The sequence below is a fragment of the Lissotriton vulgaris genome, chromosome 2_1 (assembly GCF_964263255.1).
Source record: "Lissotriton vulgaris chromosome 2_1, aLisVul1.2, whole genome shotgun sequence".
NCBI classification, from domain to species: Eukaryota; Metazoa; Chordata; class Amphibia; order Caudata; family Salamandridae; genus Lissotriton; species Lissotriton vulgaris.
The window spans coordinates 781,112,151-781,133,011 of NC_141687.1; the positions used below are offsets into that span (position 1 = coordinate 781,112,151).

At 42.7% G+C, this 20,861-nt stretch overlaps 1 protein-coding gene across 3 annotated transcripts in view; it reads right to left on the bottom strand.

Annotated features, from left to right (window-relative positions):
• The window catches only part of LOC147731157 (neurabin-2-like), a 681,485-nt gene that overhangs the window by 11,531 nt on the left and 649,093 nt on the right, over positions 1-20,861 (bottom strand). For 2 of the 3 annotated variants that reach the window (XM_086956139.1, XM_086956140.1), the window contains 2 exons: positions 19,489-19,599; positions 11,687-11,875 (listed from right to left, as the gene is read on the bottom strand). In XM_086956139.1, the coding sequence (XP_086812265.1) occupies positions 11,687-11,875; positions 19,489-19,599 (300 nt within the window). The remainder of the gene's footprint in view (positions 1-11,686; positions 11,876-19,488; positions 19,600-20,861) is intronic. The other variant, XM_086956141.1, reaches the window with a different exon arrangement.

Genomic DNA, 20,861 nt, shown 5'->3' on the forward strand with positions numbered 1-20,861 from the left:
AAACACCTCTAGTGCTTGAGCGACGAAAAGAACCACCCCTGAATTGCTGGGACTGCAAGGCCCCCATGGACTTAGCAGTTTCAGTGTCCTTCTTTATCTTTTCCAAGGTGGTGTCCACCTCTGGGCCAAACAGATGATCAGGGTTTACTGTCTGATTAAGAATGGTGGTCTGTATTTCTGGCCTAAATCTTGAGATTCTAAGCCAGGCATGTCGTCTCAGCAGGACGCTAGTGTTGACCGCTCTGGCCGCGGTGTCAGCCGCGTCCAGTTCACATTTAATAGAAGCATTGGATATTAGCTTCCCCTCTTGGATGAGCATCTCAGCTGCCTCCTTGTATTCGTCTGGCAGGTGCTGCAACAGGGTCTCCAGTGTGTCATAGTGTGCCCTGTCATACCTCGCTAGAAGTGCTTGTGTATTTGAAATGCGCCAGATATTGGCGGCTTGAGCTGCCACCCTTTTCCCTGATGCCTCAAACACCTTTGATTTTTTATCTGGGGGAGGAGCATCACCCATTGTTTGAGAATTAGCCCTCTTCCGGGCATTTGAAACAAGAGAGTCCAACGGTAACTGTCCATTAATGTAAGTAGTGTCAGTGGGCGCTGGTTTATACTTCTTCTCAATCGTAGGGTTCATCACCCTGGCTCCGGTAGGCTCTTTAAAGATCTCCCCAGCATGTTTTAATACACCCTTCAACATAGGCAGACTCTTGACTGTTCTCTCTGAGGCGGAAAAGGTGTCAAAAAGAAAGTCCACTTCAATGGGGTCAGCATGGAGCTGGACGTCATGATTTTTAGCCGCCCGTTCAATGAGGGCATTAAACGCCGCTGAATCCTCAGTAGGTGACGTTTTAACAGAATAGAGTTGAGTGTCTGGGGCAGAGTGAGGATCACCTGGGTCAGCACCAGCTGCCCAGGGTTCATTGGTATCTTCAGGGTCTGTGTAGACAGGATAGCTGTACTCATCCTCATCATCACCTTCCCCAGCGTCCACGTCAGAGTAAGTGGGCGAGATATCATGGCCATGTGGAGAAAGTGGTTCCACAAGAACAGGAGTGGAAGTGGAATCCTTTTTCTTCAAAGGAATTTTGTAGGACTCCATTGGCTGTTCCGGGGCAATTTTCCGTTTATGGATGGAAAGTCTGCCCGTTTCGGCATCGATAAAGTGTTCTTGTTGTTCTTCCAACGAAGATTGTCGATGCTTTAAGGTTGGGACCACTGTCGTCGACTTCGGCACCGAGGGCACCTTCTCGGGCATGCCCGCGCCCATCCTAGGGGTAAAAGCCTTCAGCGCCACCTTCGGCGGCAACGTGAAGTGAATGGGCGTCAACGCCTTGTGAGGTTTCTTGACCGGCTTCGAAGGTGGAGTTTCTTTCGGGCCGACAGTCGAGGCCTTCTCCTTGATGCGCTTCAGGGAGTCCGGACCCTGCTTGGAGAAAGCGGCGGACGGCCGCGCCGACGGGATCCTTCGAGGCACCACTAGATGTGGACTCGTGGGTTGCGCCGCTCTTGTCATCTTGACGCGGAGTCTCAAGAACCCTATGTTCACAGAGTCCTTTGTTGGTGTCGCCCGTCTTCGGCGCCGATTTACTCGTCTCGACCACCTTGGCCTTTGTCTTTGGCGTGGCAGACTTCGACTCGACGCCCTTGACCTGTGTCTTCGGATCAACAACACCCTTCTGCTTCGTTGGCGCCGAGGCCTTCGATCCGACCAAAGTAATGCGCACCATCGGTTTCGAGGGGGGGCACCAGTGCTTTCGCTTGTGTCGAGACAGTTGGTTTCACTTTCGGTTTCGATTTTGTAGGGTGCGGCTCGATAGTAATGTCCATAGCCGAGCCCGAAGGCGGAGCCGTAGAACCCATTGTAAGATCTTGGGTAAGGCCTAGTGGCGATCCCTCGGCCTGAGCCTTTTGAAGCGTTACGGCCCCAATGTCAGTTTGAGTTAGCTCTTCGCTCGAGCTATCTTCCATGGCCCCAAAGGCCCCGTCGTCGTCCCCTACCTTGACGACTTCTTCGGCTTCGAACATTTCAGCGTCCGCGTCGTATTTATAATCGACCTCCGACGCGGGATTCGACAGGTTTTCACCAACTTCCCCGTCAGCTCCCTCTTCATCCCCGGCATTGAAGATGTCCACAGGCGCCGGTGCAGTCTGCTGGGCCTCCTGGCGCGCAGCGCGTCGATGCTTAAGCGTCTTCTTGGATCTGAAACGGGAACAAGCCATGCAACTGGCTTCATCATGATCCGGGGACAGACATTTCCGACGAAGAAAACTAAAGACCTTTTGGCCTTAAGAACGTTTTTTATCGATACCGACTAGAGGGAACCAATATACATCCGAACCCAATGGCGGAAAAAAACAATCTGAGGATGGAGTCGATGCCCATGCGCACTGTAGTCCAGGGGAGGAGCCACCTATCTCGTGATACTTCGAAGACTCTTCCAGGACAACAATGTGCGATCATCCGGACCCAACACTAGGCGGCGATCTATGCACAGATATGAATTCAGCAGCCCACATGCCTCGAACATTAGAACACAAGGTGAAAACGGGATTTCCATTAAATGGACCAGTGTTATCCCTGCCAATTTTATGGAAAAAATGACATAGAAGTTTGCCTAGATGGATCTAAAAATATTGATACTGTTACGGCTTCTAATAATATCTCAGTTGAAATTAATAAAAATCTGATTTAAAAAAATAAGATTCATAAATCTAAAAGAGATCGTTGCCCTCGCTGGCTCAACCAAAAATGCTCGAACTTGAACAGAGATTCGAAAGAAGCCTTGAAAGTTAAGCCAAGAAATAGAGCAAAAATTAGTAGCCTTAGAAAAAGTTATAAACAAGCTTAAAACACTAGGAAAACGGAAATTGGAGAGACTGCATGGGACAACTCTTTTGGAAAACTATAGATCAACCCCTGTTTAAGGATAACTCTTTGGCGAGGGTAGATACAATAGTCACCCCAGAAGATTGGCTACTGCACTTTGAGGATATTTTTAACCCCACCAAATGTCGCAATAAAACTGATTTGAACGGCAACATCATTTTAACTAAAATTAATAAAATTGAAACCATTACCATAGATGAGGTTGGAACTGCCCTTCAAAATAGTGTAAGTGGGAAGGCTGCCGGTAATGATGGGGTCACGATTTAGATTTTTAAATATAATGTTGAATTTTGGTCTCCCATTTTAGTTAATTTCTTCAGCGCCACAATTGACGGGCTGCTACCCCCAACCTGGGCTGAAAGCGTAATTGTTCAGATTTTTAAAAAAGGCAACAAAGCTAGTGCAAAATGTTACCGCTCCATCTCTCTCCTGCACTCCACATTCAAACTCATGGGCAGGATTTTGCTAGCCAGACTTGAGTGTTGGGTTAAGGATAGAAATATTTTAACTGAAGCCCAATATGGCTTTAGAAAGGGAATTGGTACCATGGAGCAGTGTGTAAATATAGAACTACTTACTGGTAAATATACCATGGCAAAAGAGGGCTCAATTCATCTTTGCTTTGTTGACCTTACCAGCACGTTTGATTTAGTAAATCACAGTATGTTATGGTAAACGCTGGAAGGGATGGGTGCTCCATACAATATTATCAGCCTCCTGTCACAAATATATGCCCATCTAATATCGAAGATACGATATGGACAGAACGGGGAATGCACTTCGCACTTTAGAGTAACCCCTGGATATCAGACATGGTTGTGTCCTTGCCCCACTTTTATTTTCATTATACATCAATGGACTGGATTCTTTATTACAGAATTCCAAGGCAGATGCCCCCGTCGTTGGCAAACGTGTAACACCAGTTCTATTATATGCTGACGGCGCAGCCCTGATTTCCAGGACCGCAAATGGCCTACAACTGATTGATAAATTTACAAATTTTATGACTGATAAAAACGTAGTGATTAATCTGTCCAAGACCCTAGTAATGACGTGTGGAAAAAGTCAAGCTAAAATTAGAACCCACTACGTCAAGGGTGCACCGATAGAAAGAACATTAACTTTCTCTTACCTGGGGTTACTTTTTAATTGTAGAGGCACATGGAATGCACATCTTAATTTATGTAAACTAACATTTTTTGAAGAATAAGTGAGGCTATTTTTAGATTTTCACAAAAAATAGGCAACAAGCCAGTGGGAGAGATTTTAAAACTATACGGGAGTAAATGTATAACAGGGGTATGTTATGGCGGACCGCTTTGGGGTATGGCTGATCCCTCCCCATTACAAATATTGGTGTGTTATCAGTTCCTAACTTCATAGCTACCTATATTGTCCACAGGGAAACGGACGTACCTTTTTTAAGCTACCTGATTAGCGTCTCTGGCCTAACTTCATGGTACCGAATTTGGACAAAGGAAGAAACTCATTTCATTAAGGGTATAATACACGACTGCTTAACCCTTGACCACTGGAAGAATATACCCTGGTTGAAATATATCCATAGGCTCCTTACAGAGTGCTATGCGAGCGCAAATTTTGGAGATCCAATGAGTATCGATAAAGTTAGCAAGGGGGAGCTTAAAAGGAGATTCCTTAAGTCAAGGGAAATGGCCATGGAGGCAGCAGTGTGTGTTAAACCAAATGTTAGATTAAACTATGGGCATTCAGCCGTACCTTATCTTCATTAGAAATAGTCAACATAAATATTACACAACTAGATTAAGGTTGAGTGCGCTGCATTTCCAAATTGCTTTCCCAAAGATGGACAAATGGAGCGCAAATCTCCCAATATGTCCGTGTGATAAGTCCATCCAAAGCACTGTCCACTTTGTACTATTTTGTAACTTTTATAGGGATTTAAGAAAATCAATTTTACGCCCACTTTTTATCTCAAATAGACTGTACTCCTATAAATCCGTTTTTTATTTTATTTGTGATTTAGAACACACCTATATATGTAATGCAGTAATTGCCTTCGCAGAGGAGGGTCTGCTGAGGCTGCTTGTGTGTCTAGAGGGCCACTGACGACGAGAGCGGACCGGGGATCACCACATTTCTTTTTCCGTCGCTGAGGGCAGGAGGAGCACGCCAGCACAGGACTCCAACTCCCAGGAGCCTGTGCTGCAACACACCTGTGCCAGAGTCAGGCCCACCGGCCCTACATCTCTGATTGCTGTATCGGATGCGCGCCCGGGCGAAGCCTGGGACAAGGGCGAGACCATCTGTGGCCAGAAGAGGCCGGGCCGGGCTACCCTCCTGACATCCAAGAATGGGTAAGAGAAAGCAGTTATGTCGAGGGGAGGATGAGGGGAAAAAGCGAAGTACCCAAGAAAGTCTGACTCGATAATTTCGTACCTAACATCGGCAGTGGGGGTCCTGACAAAAGAAATAGCGATTGTGGAGAAAGAGTTGGGATTGGGCGATGGTGAAATTGCTCCGGCATTAACTGTAGACCAAAGTCGGGTCCTACCCCTAGAACCAAAGATTGTGATTACTACACCAATTTTCGTAGCTGAAGCACAACAAACTGTTATATTATCCTAATTGGAATCCCCAATTCACCATAAGGACATTACATATTGTCGTCCGCTACGGAAGGTGTCCAGAAAGAGAAAGAGCAAGTCACTTAAAAACTCGGCCAAGAGGAAAATAGTCAGCGTTGAGGCCCCTCTTTTGGACCAAGGCCTCAGGGAACAAATAGGGAAAATTGTAGAAGATTTGTTTACCTCACGAGTGGAACCTGTGCTTGTGAATATGGCTAAAGACATTGTGGCCCCCTAATTCCTGTGTAGCCGGGTTACTGTCTAAATGTGAGAAAATTGACATGCTCCTTAAACAGCACACAGGGGATAAGGGGTGTTCCACCCAATCTCAAGCCCCGACTATAATTAGACCTATGGCGAAAAATTTGATTTTGGGCCAGAAATCCAGTATGCTCGCAAATGTGACTAGAGAAGAGGGCAAAGGCCGGCAGGGTCCTAAGGGGGGTGGGTCTGTAAGTCTTACCCCCGGAGTAAATACTTTGTGTAACCCGGAACAAGAAAGTACTTGGCAGAGCCCACATCGTTGCAGATTTTTAGAGCTGCCCCCGGTGGCCGCACCTTTGGTGGCGGTTTTCACTGGAGTCCCCCGTTAAGAGGGAGCACTATGGAGACAACTCATGATCTCATGGAGCTAGCTAGGCAGTGGTGCCTACAGTTTAGTACTGGAGGAAATTATATTATACACTCTGTCATTATGGCAAGAAGGGTTAGCTGGGTAGGGCGTTGCCCGAAAAACATCCCGGGGGACTGTGTGGTGAATTTTAACAACCGGGCCAGCACCGAGAGTGCGCTATGGGATGCCTCAGACTTGGTCAATCGGGGCATTAGACGACTACCCCTCGGGGTTTTCTATCCTCCAGTTAGGCCACATAGTTACCAACAGAGAGCTAAACGGGAACAATTTTACCCTACCAACAAGTACACGTTTCCACAACGGAATATGGAAAACCAACAGTCAAGATCTGTACAAGGAGATTTTAATATACATCCATGTCCTTGGGACTGTTACGGAGAGGATCAGGAGTTGTCAATGAATGGGGGGGGCTCCTCATTTTGAGCATAGTAAACAGGGGGAGGCTCTTGAGGAAGCCCTTTCCAACATGAATCTATTAGAACATAGCAGGGGGGAGGGTCTGGAAATGGCCCCCACTTTTATAGGTCATGGAGCTAACTCAGTGATTGATTATATCTTTGTATCTCCGATCGTTCTGGCTAAGACTTTGGGTTATAGAGTGGTGATGTCAACTTTTAGTGACCATAACCCAGTCCTGTTGGAAATTGGGGGGGGGGGTGTTGTTTGTCACTAATGTAGGGAGCCGGACGTCAATGGGTTTAACTACAAAAGATCAAGGCAGACGCATTAAATGGGAATTTGTGGTGCCAGAAGTCTTCCTTGAAGATCTTGCTTCCAAAACCGAGGCAAACCTTGCTATCTGCCTGGATGGAGCTGCTTCACCCACTGAAACCATAACAGCTTATGAAGCAGTTTGTAAACAGATAGCCGAGAAACTACAGGTAGATAGTAGAGCACGCAAAAGGAAGATCCATAAATGGTTTGATAAGTGTTGTTCTAAGGCCCATGGGGCTCTTTTTAAAGCTCTTAAGAAAACACCAATATAGATAGGGGTCTAGTCGCCTCCCTCCGTAAGGAGTACAAAGCGGCCACTAGTATGCGCAAACGCAAAACCAAAGAGGAGGCGTGGGATACCCTTCAATCTATTGACATATTAAGGGATAGCAGGAAGTTCTAGGCCACAATAAATCAGCCGTTTTTTTTACTGATAATGATAATTTAGATACGGACTGTGTAATCCCTGACGATACTTGGCTCCAATATTTTAAGAACATCTATGATGACAAGGAGCATTGGGAGTTACTGTCCCGGAACACTGTTACCACTAGCCCCACTGATCCAGTTGTATTTGTAGTAGCAGATGTAGAAAGGGCAATTAGAGATACATCCAAACACAAGGCGCCAGGACCGGATGGGGTACCTGCGGACCTCTATAATATGTACCCTAATTTTTGGGCAAAAATCCTGACAAATCCCACTCGAAATCGATCTTTCGCAACACTAAAACGGCTCTTCTTAAAATCGATAAATTCCTAGATCATAGCATATGCCACTCAGGTTGGGAATCTTTATGGAACAATCGATACATACTGCACAAAGGCAAACATCTGCATAATTCTCAGTGGGTTAAGAAATGCATCTTCTTCCCGCACCAATTATTCGAGGGCTCATACTCTATCCCGTTCAGAGTCTTGCAAACTACCTATGGCCTGGCGCCGCTAGACTTTTATACCTTCCTAAACATAAAAACAGCACTCTCTAGGGTGAAACTCTCCCTAACACCACCCTCCCTCCCATCTTACCTCAGTAGATTAAACAGACTTGGGCATCAAGTATCACATCTTTACAAACTTATTCGCCCCCAACATACCAATCTCACCGCTCCACTCACTCAGTTTTGGTCCGAAATGTCATCTAGACCAATTTCAGAGGAGGACTGGGCCAATACCTGGGAATCTTGCATGCGACATAAAATTAGCCCGACTTTATCCCAGACCAAATATTGGTTCCTCCACAAAACCTTCTGGACTCCTGCGCGTCTTTATGCCCATAACATCAGCCAAGACGCCTTCTGCTGGAACTGTAAACGGGCGGAGGGCGATCTCGCACACATTATTCTACATTGCGACTGTGTTACCCAATTCTGGGACAAGATATTCGACTTCATCAGAAAAATTTTCCCCATCTCCCCATCCAGAGAACTTCCTTACCTAGCTTTTGGTTTCACCCTAGAGCCCTCCCTCCACGCCGACGACAGGGCGTTACTTGATCTCATGCTCACTGCAGCTGTTAAAATTGTCCTCTGTAATTGGAAGGATTCTAGCAAGGTTACCTTTGCTTGCTGGCTTAACTGGATAATTAACCTCAGGGGAGCGGATAACATAGCTCTCCAACAATCACCATGGCGCCCCCCTATGAGAAAGATGTGGTCTACCCGTGACAGTTATTTTACCACCCATAAACCACCTTAGACATTATCTCCCACCCCCTCCGTTCCACTTGACACCATCACAATCCAACAGTGTGGAGCTAATCTGTTACTTCAGTTCACCCTGAATTCCTGAGCCCCACCTACATACCTTTGGTGCTCTAATTTACATGAAACTGCCCGGCCACACCGCCTACGGAAGTATGTATTATCGTGTAACCTATTGTGTATTGCTTTTTACCCCTTTCGCTCTATTGTAATGTACTGTTCATCTGTATTAATGTATGTTTTTAAGTCTGTATTTTTTGTATTTATTTAATACTGAAACACCCAATAAAAACCTATTTGAATTAAGAAAAAAATCCTGACAAATGTTTTTAACGCGTCATCTGTAGTAGGCTTTCCACCCTCGTGGTCTACCTCGGTCATAGTTCCCATTTTTAAAAAGGGGAATAGGGGGACCCAGTCTGCTATAGGCCAAGCTCCCTGTTAGATTCTGCTGTAAAAATCATGGGTAGAGTGATTTTGCAGAAACTGGGAGATTGGCTTTCGGGCAGGGGGGTGCTCTCTAACCTCCAATATGGTTTTAGAGAACATAGAAGTACCATGGACCAATGTCTAAATTTGAACCTCCTTATAGGTACAATAGCAAAGGATGGTCTTTTATACTTGGGTTTCATAGACTTCTCATTGGCATTCGATCTGGTCAATCGATCAAAACTGTGGCAACTACTGCGGGAAATAGGGATAGAGGCACCTTTGATTAATTTCCTTAGTGACCTTCATCAGGATCTTTCTGCCTCCGTGAGGGTCATGCAGGAAGGCCGGTGCACGGGCAAATTTAGCTCCAGGAGGGGTGGTCAGACAAGTTTGTATACTGGCCCCTCTCCTTTTCACGATTTACAAGAATGCCCTTGAAGATTCCCTTGCCAAGGCCACAACAGACACTCCGCGTATAGGGGGATCGCGAATCCCGGTCCTCCTGTACGTGGATGACGCTGTTTTACTTGCACGTACAGGAACGGGTCTGCAGAGGTTATTGTATCATTTTGGCAGCTTCATGCAGTCCCTTGATCTTAAAGTTAACAGCAAAAAATCTCATGTCATGGTGGCGGGGGCGAGAAGGAAGATTAGTAAGGTTAAAAGTTTTAATGGCATGGGTGCGGAAGTAACGAGGGTCCCGGTTTTTACTTATTTGGGAGTCCTCTTTGATGAGAAAGGCAACTGGGGTCCCCAGCTGAGACAGAAGTGCAATGTTGTTACTAGATCCACATCAGCCCTATTTAGCTTTTCCAAGAGGTTGGGAGCTAGGCCCACGGAGGCCATGCTTAAGATATATAATTCCATGTGCTATATGGGAATATGTCCCTGTGAGTAATTTACAAGTGGTAGAAAACAGGTTTCTTAGATCCTTACTGTCGGTTCCCCAGTTATCTACGACATTCTCCTTACATGCTGAACTAGGCCAAAGCTATATTTCAGATCATCTAAAAATGGCCCCGCTGATCTGTTGGGTGAAGACATGGCTTAATGGGGAGATCACTATTAATCATCGAATCCTAAAAGATTGTTTAGCCCTCGACAAGGTACATAAGATCCCATGGCTAGCATACGTTAGAGCGGCGTGTGCCAGACAGGGGCGACCCGAATTGTATACTGCCCCGGAGGCAATACAGAAAAAGGATTTACGTGAATTAAAATGAGCTTTTTGAATTTGTTAGAGCAAGAAAGGGAGGAGCAGGAACTTAGAAAACCAGGAGTGAGAAGAATCTATGTATTACAGACTTGTCTTACCACTCAACCTTATTTGAAGATTGTCACTAATCAGTTCCATCCTTTTCTGCTGGTTAGATTTAGGTTCAATTTAATAAGTCTTACTCTGGGTGTATTTCCCCAATGGGGGAAACCGGAAGATAATGTACCATGGTCATGCGACAGGTTCTCGATACAAGACACCCTCTATCTTGTAATGTTCTGTGAGAAATTTTCAAAAGCACGTAAAACATTTGTAAATCCTATTCTTCGTGAAGCTGGTTTCGTGCAAGTGAGGCCTGCCCCTTTACATTTGCAACTGTTGAGTAGTGTGCGTGTTATCTTTAGTGTAGCGAGTTTAGTGGTGGCTGCGGCTCGGGTAAATAATAATAAAAGACTCGCTCCTATGTAATTGCATATTAGGATCTAAAAGGGGATTGTGGTCTTTTGATTAAAAGAAAGTTACTGATGCACTTTAAACGTAAGACACCCTGTGATGCACTTTATACTGTAAATACTGTACATAACAAAGGTAGATTACATGTTTGATCATTGTGTTTTTAAATAGTATATATATATATATATATATATATATATATATATATATATATATATATATATATATATATATATATGATCAAGGCCTCTGTGAAGGCCGAAACGTCATGCTGAGGTGTGCCGTCTCCCCGACGAAATAAAATACACTGCTCACCTGCACTTGAGGTCTCCTCTCTTCTTCCTGCGCTGCGGTATCCAGGATTGGGCTCCAGGCGAGAGTAAGCAGGGATTGATATATATATATATATGAATTTTATTCAACCGAATGCCTTTTATCTACTGTTTTTAACCATTTTATGCACAAAGGATGTATGCACTGTTTTTTCTTTTGTGATTTTAATTAATCGAAATAAAGATTGTTTGACTAACTGACTGCCTACACTCAATTAGCTATTAAGCGAAGAAAGGAGCTTTCCTATTTGGAATCTCTTGTCTACAAATAAGTTGTACAGTCTGGATTTGGCTTTTTAATCATATTTTAAATGTATCTGATGAGTTGCATTTTCAGGTGTCTATCTGAAGAATGAATTGATTGCCAGGATGTATTTATATTATTGAAACATGAGCTTTCCTTTTAAATAACGTTATTAGGGGGAAAAAGGTAAAAGGAGAAATTACATTTGAAAAATGTGTTGATTACTGCCTAAATTATGATGATTTGTCTTGTTATGTAGAATGCTTTTATGGATATACTCTTTTATATACCGAATAAAGCTTGTTTTGACCTTTGATAATTTTTGCCGCTTTATCGTACATGATCAGACTTTACAGTTTGAAATTAAACGAGCATAGCAATGATGAAACAATATGTTACGCATTTAAAGCGGTCGGCTATAAAGTGACAATTTAATTTAACAAAAACTTTTCGGAAATGTACAGACCTTCAGTTTCTCGCTATCTAGCAGCATCAGTTGTTGTCCATCAATATTCTTGGCTGTAAACTCTGCAATATATTGCTCCATGTTCATTCCTATTAACCAGTGGCATACCTGCTGAGTTGACCAATCGGAAATAGGCCTGTTATGCCACTGATTCTGTTTCCCTGAAGTAACAATGTCGTCATCTAGTGCCTAAAATCAAGAAATTAAGGTATAAAACAATGCATTACGGAAAGTTCCAAAAGCAATGTACTGAAAAATTCTGAAAGATCTACTGAGCTTCTTACTACATGCACAGGACCAGCATTTCGACAATACTCTACTTCGAGAAGGACTTTAATGAATTGGTATGTCCTAAGAGTCTCATTATATCATACTGGATGACTCAAAGCTGGGCATATACTATAAAAATATATATCCATTAAACAGTACAACAGAACTGAAAAGTGAAACTCGTTGATAACATCTACATACAGTAAAGGAAAATAGAGCGTGACAATGTAGGGGAAATGGGTGAGAGGGAGCTCAAGGGAGGGAAGCAAGTTCAGGGTTACGAGTTTGGGGGGGGGGGGAGAGAATAGAGAAGGAAGTTGTATCATTGTTTGAAACAAAATGTGAATAAAAACAGATTTGAACCCAAAACGTTACCTTTTCATACCAGCATTTATAGTGAACTTACTCCGACATCTCACTGAAGTACAGAAAGTATGGCTTCAAATAATGGTGAACCATCATGGGGGATTATTTACAACGTAGCTCTCAAGGCCCTCATGCCACTATGGCATGTCCGAGAATGAACACAAAGAGCATTTGTTAACATTAAATAAAGAATTTAAGATTAAATAAAAAATTAAAAAATGAGGAGCTATCAATTAGATTGTTATACAGGAGATGGACTATACCTTATATGAATATTGCTAATCACAAAAAACGTCTCGGCCACAGGGAGACATGAGACACTCTCAAACTGCCACCCAACATCCTACTAGAAATACACACTAGGGGGTAAATTATCTCAAGATGTGTGGGCTAGGGTCGAGGTTAACAAGGGATCAATACATTGTGGAAAAATGGAGCAAGATTACATCAAAGGCAATATATAATTGTACTATTACAAGTACCACAATATTTGGTGTATTTGGTGTTGTTACATATCCCAACAATCTGACTTCTGAAATCTATGATGCTGTTCGTGTTCCTATCTCACCAACTATGGCACCAGGCCGTCCCTGCCTCTCTGATACGAATTCTGTTCCAAATTCCCCCTGCAGACCGAACATTAGAATAACAAACTGGGAAACACCAAACTGGAATGCCTTCCTGTTGCAGAGACTCAAATGAACTCACTCGAAATTCATGACATGATCTAGATTGACAACAAACATCTATTTCCAGCCTCGTGAAATGGCATTTAAAAGAAGAGACAAAAAGTAGGGGTGAAAGCAGCTATGTCTTGGCTCTTCCCATATCAGTCCACACTTGGGCCTACCGCATCTGTTACTGATGCTGAGAGGCTGCTTTCGCTTTGAGCCCCGCCAGTCCCTGCCTCAGATTGATTGTAAGGCAGGAGATGATGGACAAGTGCATGCTGCACTTTCGGCAGGGTCACAAGAAAAAGGAGCTCATCTCAATCTACGTATACTAAATAAATTCAGTCTATCTTTCATTGTGATGCGGCTAGAATCATTTATCACAAGTGACTCCATCTTTTTCTTAGAAATGAATTATGACATCAGAACGCACTGTAATAAGAACACTTGCAGTTGTTTTTAAAGTAAAAGGATGTATCCCAAGCTCATGTATTAGACTAGCACTCAGGACTCCTTCATTAGCCGCCCAATACCATTAAAATAAATTCACTTCATTTACAGCATAACTGTTTTCACATAAGGATGGTAGCCAAGTCAAGGCAGTTCCTATCAATGCATTGTACCGCAAAGACACATTGTTTTTTTTTTTAAAAAACAAAACCCCAAAGCGGGATTTTGCTTTTAAAACTAAAGAAAAACACATATGCCCCCTCACCATGGGAATTTCCTCCTATGGTGACCATGACATTTGAAGTTTTTACCATCAGAGTATTCCTGTCAGATACGGAGAGTAAAAAAAAAAGGCTAAATGTCAGCCCATCTAATTTGGGCCTTCAGACATACAGCCAATTCTCAGACAGCCCTTACTCTGTCAGAGTAGTAGCCAATGTCATCAAACTATGATTCATCTGCTTTTAAATTTGGCAGGCGGACCATTCCGTTGGTGGGATGGGTACTCCGTCACCGTTGTGACAGAGTACCCTTTACACCAAGATATAATTCAGGCCTTAAGTAAAGTTCTTTTTTACCTTCTTTAGGAAATCCTAAAAACTGTATCTTCAATTGAATGGAGCTTTTCACCAGTCCCCACTAAATTCAATCTAAATTAACACATTAAAGTCCTCTGCTAGAACTTTGCTCCTTCTGTACCAGGGTGTTAAACATTCCTTCATTTCGCCACATGCATGGGCAGTCAGGCATTTTTAGTTCTGGCTTCTAGACACTCAAACTCTTTGTCTAAACATATTTGAGCTCTCAAATATAGTGTTGCCTTTCGTAAATCATTAAAAAAAACTAGCTTTTCCAATCTGGTAATTCTGACTTGTAATCCTAAATTTACATGAGCTCACCATCAGAGATCGTAGCACTAGGACACTTCTGCATAATTGTACGCTCTAAAATTTGTTAAATAATAAAATTCATTGTAAAATGTAGACATCCCACAACATTGAAAAAACACACACTGGAGACCGTTAGGCCCTCATTAATAAAAATTAAAAACAAGATAATCACCAGCAACTGCTGACAAATTCACTATGCTTGTTCTGTTTAATCATTACTTGCAAATATCCAGGTAATATATTTTAAATCTTGTTTGGGTCACCCCCCAAAATACCTCCAGTGCATCCCCAATGTAGTGAACATGATACACAAACATTTTAGGTAGAATCTTTATGGATAATGTATACCGTGCCAGAGGCCAAGATTTAAGGATTAAACTTTTACTTAGGTTGGCCACTTCTAATATGTCCAAGGGCAATAGGATACAGTGGCAGCTCCTCCGTAGGGGCGTCCCCCACTGCTTTCTCGCAGTGCGAGAAGCAGAAACATAAAATGATAAAACTACCATTTTATGTTTCTGCTTCACGCACTGCGAGAAAGCAGAAATGCCTGGTTGTGGGTGGCGGTCCTGCTCGAAGGCAGGAGGAGTGGCTTGCCCACTGTTCTGTGTACTGACTGTTTGGTTGGCCCCAGGGTCGAACAAAGCAGTCATGCGCACTCCCCCTTTTTTTCCTCTATGTACGCTGCATGCAGCCTACATGGAGATAACGACCCGGCTGGGGCACTCTGCGCTGCGCCTAGCCATTGCAGCGTTGTGAATGGCTTAGGGACGGCCAGGGAAGGAGGCTGCCTGCTGGCTGCTTCCTGTTCCTGCTCACATGACCCCGCTGCTCCATCCGGAGCGGAGGTGGCGTCGGCGGTAAGGTAGGTTTAATTTTTTTATTGGTATTATTCCCCACCCATGAACACCCGTACGCCGCTCCCTCCCGCGAGCATGCCGACCGCGGCTGTGTGGATGACAGAAAGGGGGAAGCAAACACTTTTAATAGTTAATCTTCTGCGGGGATGAGGGCTCAATAGAGGTTGAGACAATGAGACAGGAGCTCGAGACGCAGGAGCAACTGATAAGGGGGAATAAATCATACAGAGGTCGAGGTGGCCGGAAGAAAAGGGCTCAGTCACTGTAAGACGAAGAGCGCTTCTGATAAAGGCACAAACAGACAACTAGCGTGCCACGTACACAGAGGCCAACAGAGACAGCCATTTGTTGACAGAGTCAGGGGATCTATTGACAGGGAGCCCAGAAGTCCCCGCAGCAGTGTAATGAGTTTAACCTCCGGGCCAGCGATACAGATGTCTGATGCAGCAGGCCACACTCAGCAGCCATCAGTCGCTGCGGCTCGGATCAGGCAGATCCGTGCCAGCCCTCCTAATGGTCATCAATTACTGAAATGTGGGCATGTGGTTTGTCAATCCTGCACAACGTATTTCTCTTCTAGTCAACTTAGAGAAGTCCACGAAAGAACACAAATGGCGCTGGCAAGAGTAATACCTTGATGCTGGGTGGGTTCAGGGGGCTGATTTGAAGCTAGGCTACAAGCTTCGAGTCTAGCAGAAGGGTCAAACATCCTATGATTCTGGGCAAAACACAATCTCCTATGTCTAAAAAGGAATGAGTCAGTCTGTAAGCAACTGGTATTCGTGTAAAGGGCTCAGAGTGCTTTGGTCGAGTTTGCGCTATATAAAACTAAAAAAACCTAAAAAAACTAAAAAAAAAAAAAAAATAGGAGGGCAACTTTTCACTTTGCCTAGGGGGAAAATGCCCTTGCACCGTCTCTGCTCACAGTAATCCATCAGTGGCATAGAAAAACGTGAATACAATAAAAATACAGCATCTTTACCTGGTGTTACAAATCTCCGTTTGAAAGGCATGACAATCTGTGTGCTGAGAAAAATGATTCCCCCTAAACTTTAGAGTCTCTGGCGCTACCTAAGTAACAGATGAGAGAGGCATTGTGCCCTGCTAAGCAGAACATTGGGATTTATTCTGGAACTAAAGTAGGCCTGCCTTGTCTCCTTAACTCTCAGGGTAAATTCACCATAACATGCTTAGCATGTTCACTGGAATGTGTTCACTACACCTGGCGTGGAGAGTTCGCCGGAATATTTTCACTGTATCATGGAGTGGCGATATCTCTGCACTATGCTTGGCGCGCTCACTGGAATGTGTTCAGTGCTCCTTGGAGCGGGATGGTTCTAGCATTAGTTGCACAGCAGAGATGAACACCCTGTTTTGAATAAGGCCTGCTGCGGCAGAGGAACTGTATGAGCAATCGGAGGGGCTGAGGCAGACTGAGGGGTGTGACTGCAAGAAGCAGCAGTTTACTATTGTATATGGGTCGAACATTTGGTTTAAATGAATGCATATATATAAGCCCCTGCTCCACATCAGTTACCCAGTACCATCACTGGTTACTTTAAAAGCATATTTTAATTTTACAATTTAAACTGATATAAAAGCGAATGATCCTGGAGGGCGGGTGGGTATTCTCTTCCAAACGTGGCCTTAGCCGCCCAAGTAACGTCTTTGCGGAATACGAGACACCGAGAAGATAAAAAAATACCGAAATAAATGCGTAGTTACGTAAATCGATTTCATACTTCATATTTGTTGTCATAATTTATCCTGTACTGCTGTCTTCTTCCCCTAAATGTTGACAATGATGGTGTAACATTATAACTGCAATTTAAACAAATAGTAGTTTGTGAAATGGCGTCTGCACACCTCCAAGCACATATCAGAGCACACAACAAAAAGAAGCACACGTCATAACTGAGGCGTTGATGGAATGTAACACAATCATTGTTTACATTCAGCACTTCACTCTCTTCTTTGTCAATAGTTGCCTGTGTTGTCGCTACAAAAAACGCACATGACGCTAAGTATTATTTATGTGAAATCCACACCAGGTTATGATCCTAATGCAGCGAAGGATTTAACAATCTTCACACAAAAAAAGTGAGGCATTGCAGCAGTAGCACAAACTTCAATAACCCTCACAGAAGAAGGCTAGCACAGAAGAGAAGCACACAAACACCTCACATTTTCATGTGCTCATCTCTACTTTTAATATTCTTTGGTCAGAAAGCTCCCTTTCATTGCACCTTTTTCACCAGTACAGAATCCCCTAAACTTTTCCCCTTGAAGGCTTAAGTCTTTATTATTATTTAACATTTATACAGCGCATAGCTACCCTGAGGCATCCCAGCCCTAGCGATCAAGCAGACAACATTTCACAATGTAATACCTTGTTAACACTATTGGTGGAGCACAGCCATAGCTCACATGAAGCACAAAGAGGCCTCATGTGCCAGTTCACAGCATTCTGAATTCCAACAAGCAAGCAGTGGGGAGCACTGTAAGGTGCTTGAGTACAGTGTGAAGCTGGCGCTGGTGGGCAGAGATAAGCGGGCTTTCATGGACAGCGTGTGAAGGTGGCATTGGTGGATAGCGTGAGGTGCCAGAAACAGTGGACACTGTAAAAGGTAGCACAGGTGAACTCTCTCTTCTACAAGTTAGCACAGGTGAGCTCTCTCCTGCCTGTTACATACTTTTTTCTGCCACACTCAACATCTCGGTGTGGTCCTCTGTCCCAAACCCCCGTAGGTTGTTCAGGCTCGCTGGCTAGGCGTAGTGCAGTTTGACAATTTTATGCCTCACCAATTTCAAATGTCACCAGCCGCCACTGATAGGATAGTAGCGGAATATAGAAAAATCTAAATTACGGCGGTTGCAGCTCTCCAGTCTCTTGATTGGTTCTATCAAATTTGTTGAGTTCACGAGGTGCTACATTTGTCAATGAGAAATTTGGAAAGAGTTAAGATTTTAGTTTTCTCAACCCTTCCAAGTTCCAAATTCAGATTCATACTACTTTTTCTGCAGTTTTTTTCATTTCAATTTTGTTCTAATTAAAATGCTGTGGAATCTGCATATCAAATTGTTTTTCTAAAGGTCTAATAAAATGTGCAGCACTGCCCTCATTAGTCCAAGGCATGAATTTAATTTCTTACCTTATCACGCTCGTATCGAACCTTAACATCTCATCTAACATAATTCATATTACATTTGTAGATAGACATACAAAATTATAACAAAGAGGTGTTCTGTGATTCAGTGCGTTTTGTCATGTGACTAGTATGGTGTGAATGAAAAGGAATTCATGATAATGTATTATGGGTTCCATCAAGCTTAGGAAAAATGCAGACAAGTTGATTTGCTTTCTATACATTTTTTAAAGATCAAAAAGCAATGCAAAAACTTTAATTCAACAATAAGGGAGGCTATTAAAACCCAATGTGGGAGATGTTTGATAAAAGCTCTTCTGAGAAGTGAATTAATTGATTTGGAGTAGTGAAATAAGTATGGTGCAAAATTAAGAATGCCAAACAGGGTTAAAAATTGAGTTTTGAGAAAAGGTAACATTCCTGAATTCAAGAATAAAGGACCATTTCTAGTAATTGTATGACCAGTTAAATTTTCTGAAAGGTTTACAGGAGAATATCCTGACTGGTGAAAAAACTGTACTTTCTTTAAAGGTTTAAGATCAATGCAAAGTTACAGTAATACAGGAAATATTGCCTATGTAAAATGATGTTCTTTTCTCCTAATAACTGTCACCAGGTTACGTGCATAGTAACAGAAGCAGCAAAGAATCCAGAGAAAGCGGATGAAACCTCTAAAAGGGAGCCACAATAACTAAGATGCTGCAGAACAGACCAGGACTGCATCTGTGTACAGTAGGGCCCATCAATTCTCAAAAGCAGCCGCAGTCTATTCTCCTGGTTACATCAAGTGTCATAACTACTCAAGAAGTATACTGTTGGAATCAGAACTAGCAGTCAAGGTGAAGAATAGTTTTCCTTTTCTAATTCCCAATCAAATTAAAGCGCTACATATTAATATAAACCATGACCAAGGGAGCCTTGGAAAGGGCTTAAAAGAACAATCATTACTTATAGATTTAACATGTACATTGAAAAGTCAAATTTGCCTGCATTAGCAATTTAGTGTGTACATTTCAAGCATCATTGTATTGAATTAGGAAACCCAAATATGCTAGGAATACGAACATGTAATTAGAGGTTTAAATCAGGAGTTAAATGAGTGATGGAAGGGTGACAAGACGAACACAAAATCCACACTTTGAAACTCACCTCATTCGAAGAGAAGGTCAAAGTGTGTGAACGGCCTGAAAGATTAGGCTCAGTCACTAACCCTGACAGACCAGACTTGTTATGGTAAGAATCATCAATGACAACTCTACTCTGAAAACAAGTGAAAATATGGTTTGATTATACTTTCCCCTTGAAATAATATATAGAAGGAGACTGATTATTAAATGACATCTTAAATAAAAACATTACTCAAACCATTACATAATGGTGCAACTTGAACACTATGTTCAAAACAAATAAGGCATTAGACTTCAGTGGTTTTATTTTCTAAAATCTACCTAAGCAGAAGTTTGTGACATACCAGTTATTTGTACAAATGAGGTTATTACATCTCAAATGTTCATTAAATATGCCTATTTATTTACGACAAAGGCAGTGACTACCAGTAATATGCAATTTAATTAGCCAAAACAAATATTTTTAAATTCTGAAGCAATTTAAATTTAAAAATTAAATTCCATTAACTCAAGAAATTACATTTAATAAAGCAAATGTATAAACTGATAGTAATTTAGTACACAATAACATTTCTAAGAATTCTAAGCTATTTTAATTTGTGTTCTTTAAATGTGTACTTAGTTTCTATTAATTGAGGACAAAGTAGGTCTTGGTGAGAAATGATGCAAATTGGTAAGGATTTTAAGAATCGGGGGAAGCTTCACATTTGTAAAAGTAGATTGCACTGTGAAGGGCTTTCCAGTATACTATGCAGAATAAAGCATTCACCTACATCCATGCTCAAATCTTTCATTAAGAATATTCAAGGCTATTTGAAACCGAGTTGTAGTACCTACTGTCTCAAGACAGCTGCACGTTCTACTGGGAAATAGCTTCTAGTTCCACCTAAGAGTATTAGGAAGAAGACCAGGAGAGAGTAGTTTCTGGCTATTGTGAGCACAATGGGAAACTCGCTATCGGACAGCATATCATATCACAATCATCCTGATAGAACCCCATTGGCTCCCTTTGTTGGCAAGCACCATCTTCAAAACCAGCTTACCATTTACAAAGCCATCACAAACAGTATCTTCCACTTATCTTGCAGGCACGCTCACTATATCTATGGTGGTTCTCAGCAAACCTGCAGCCAAGACACCATTAGTGGGCAGACCAAGAAGTGTATGAAGAACAAATAAGGGAACAGGCCTTTTTCATCTCTGCATCCAGCATTTGAAACAACATCCCCATATCCATCAGGATTGCCCCAAACCTGTTCCAATTTAGGAAAAAGGCAAAGACAAACCTCTTTAAACAAAACTACGTCACGATGCATCAAAAGTCTACATACAAGCTACCTCAACTACCATTTAGTGATCTCATGCTTGTCTTTTAACCTGTACATTGCTCTGACA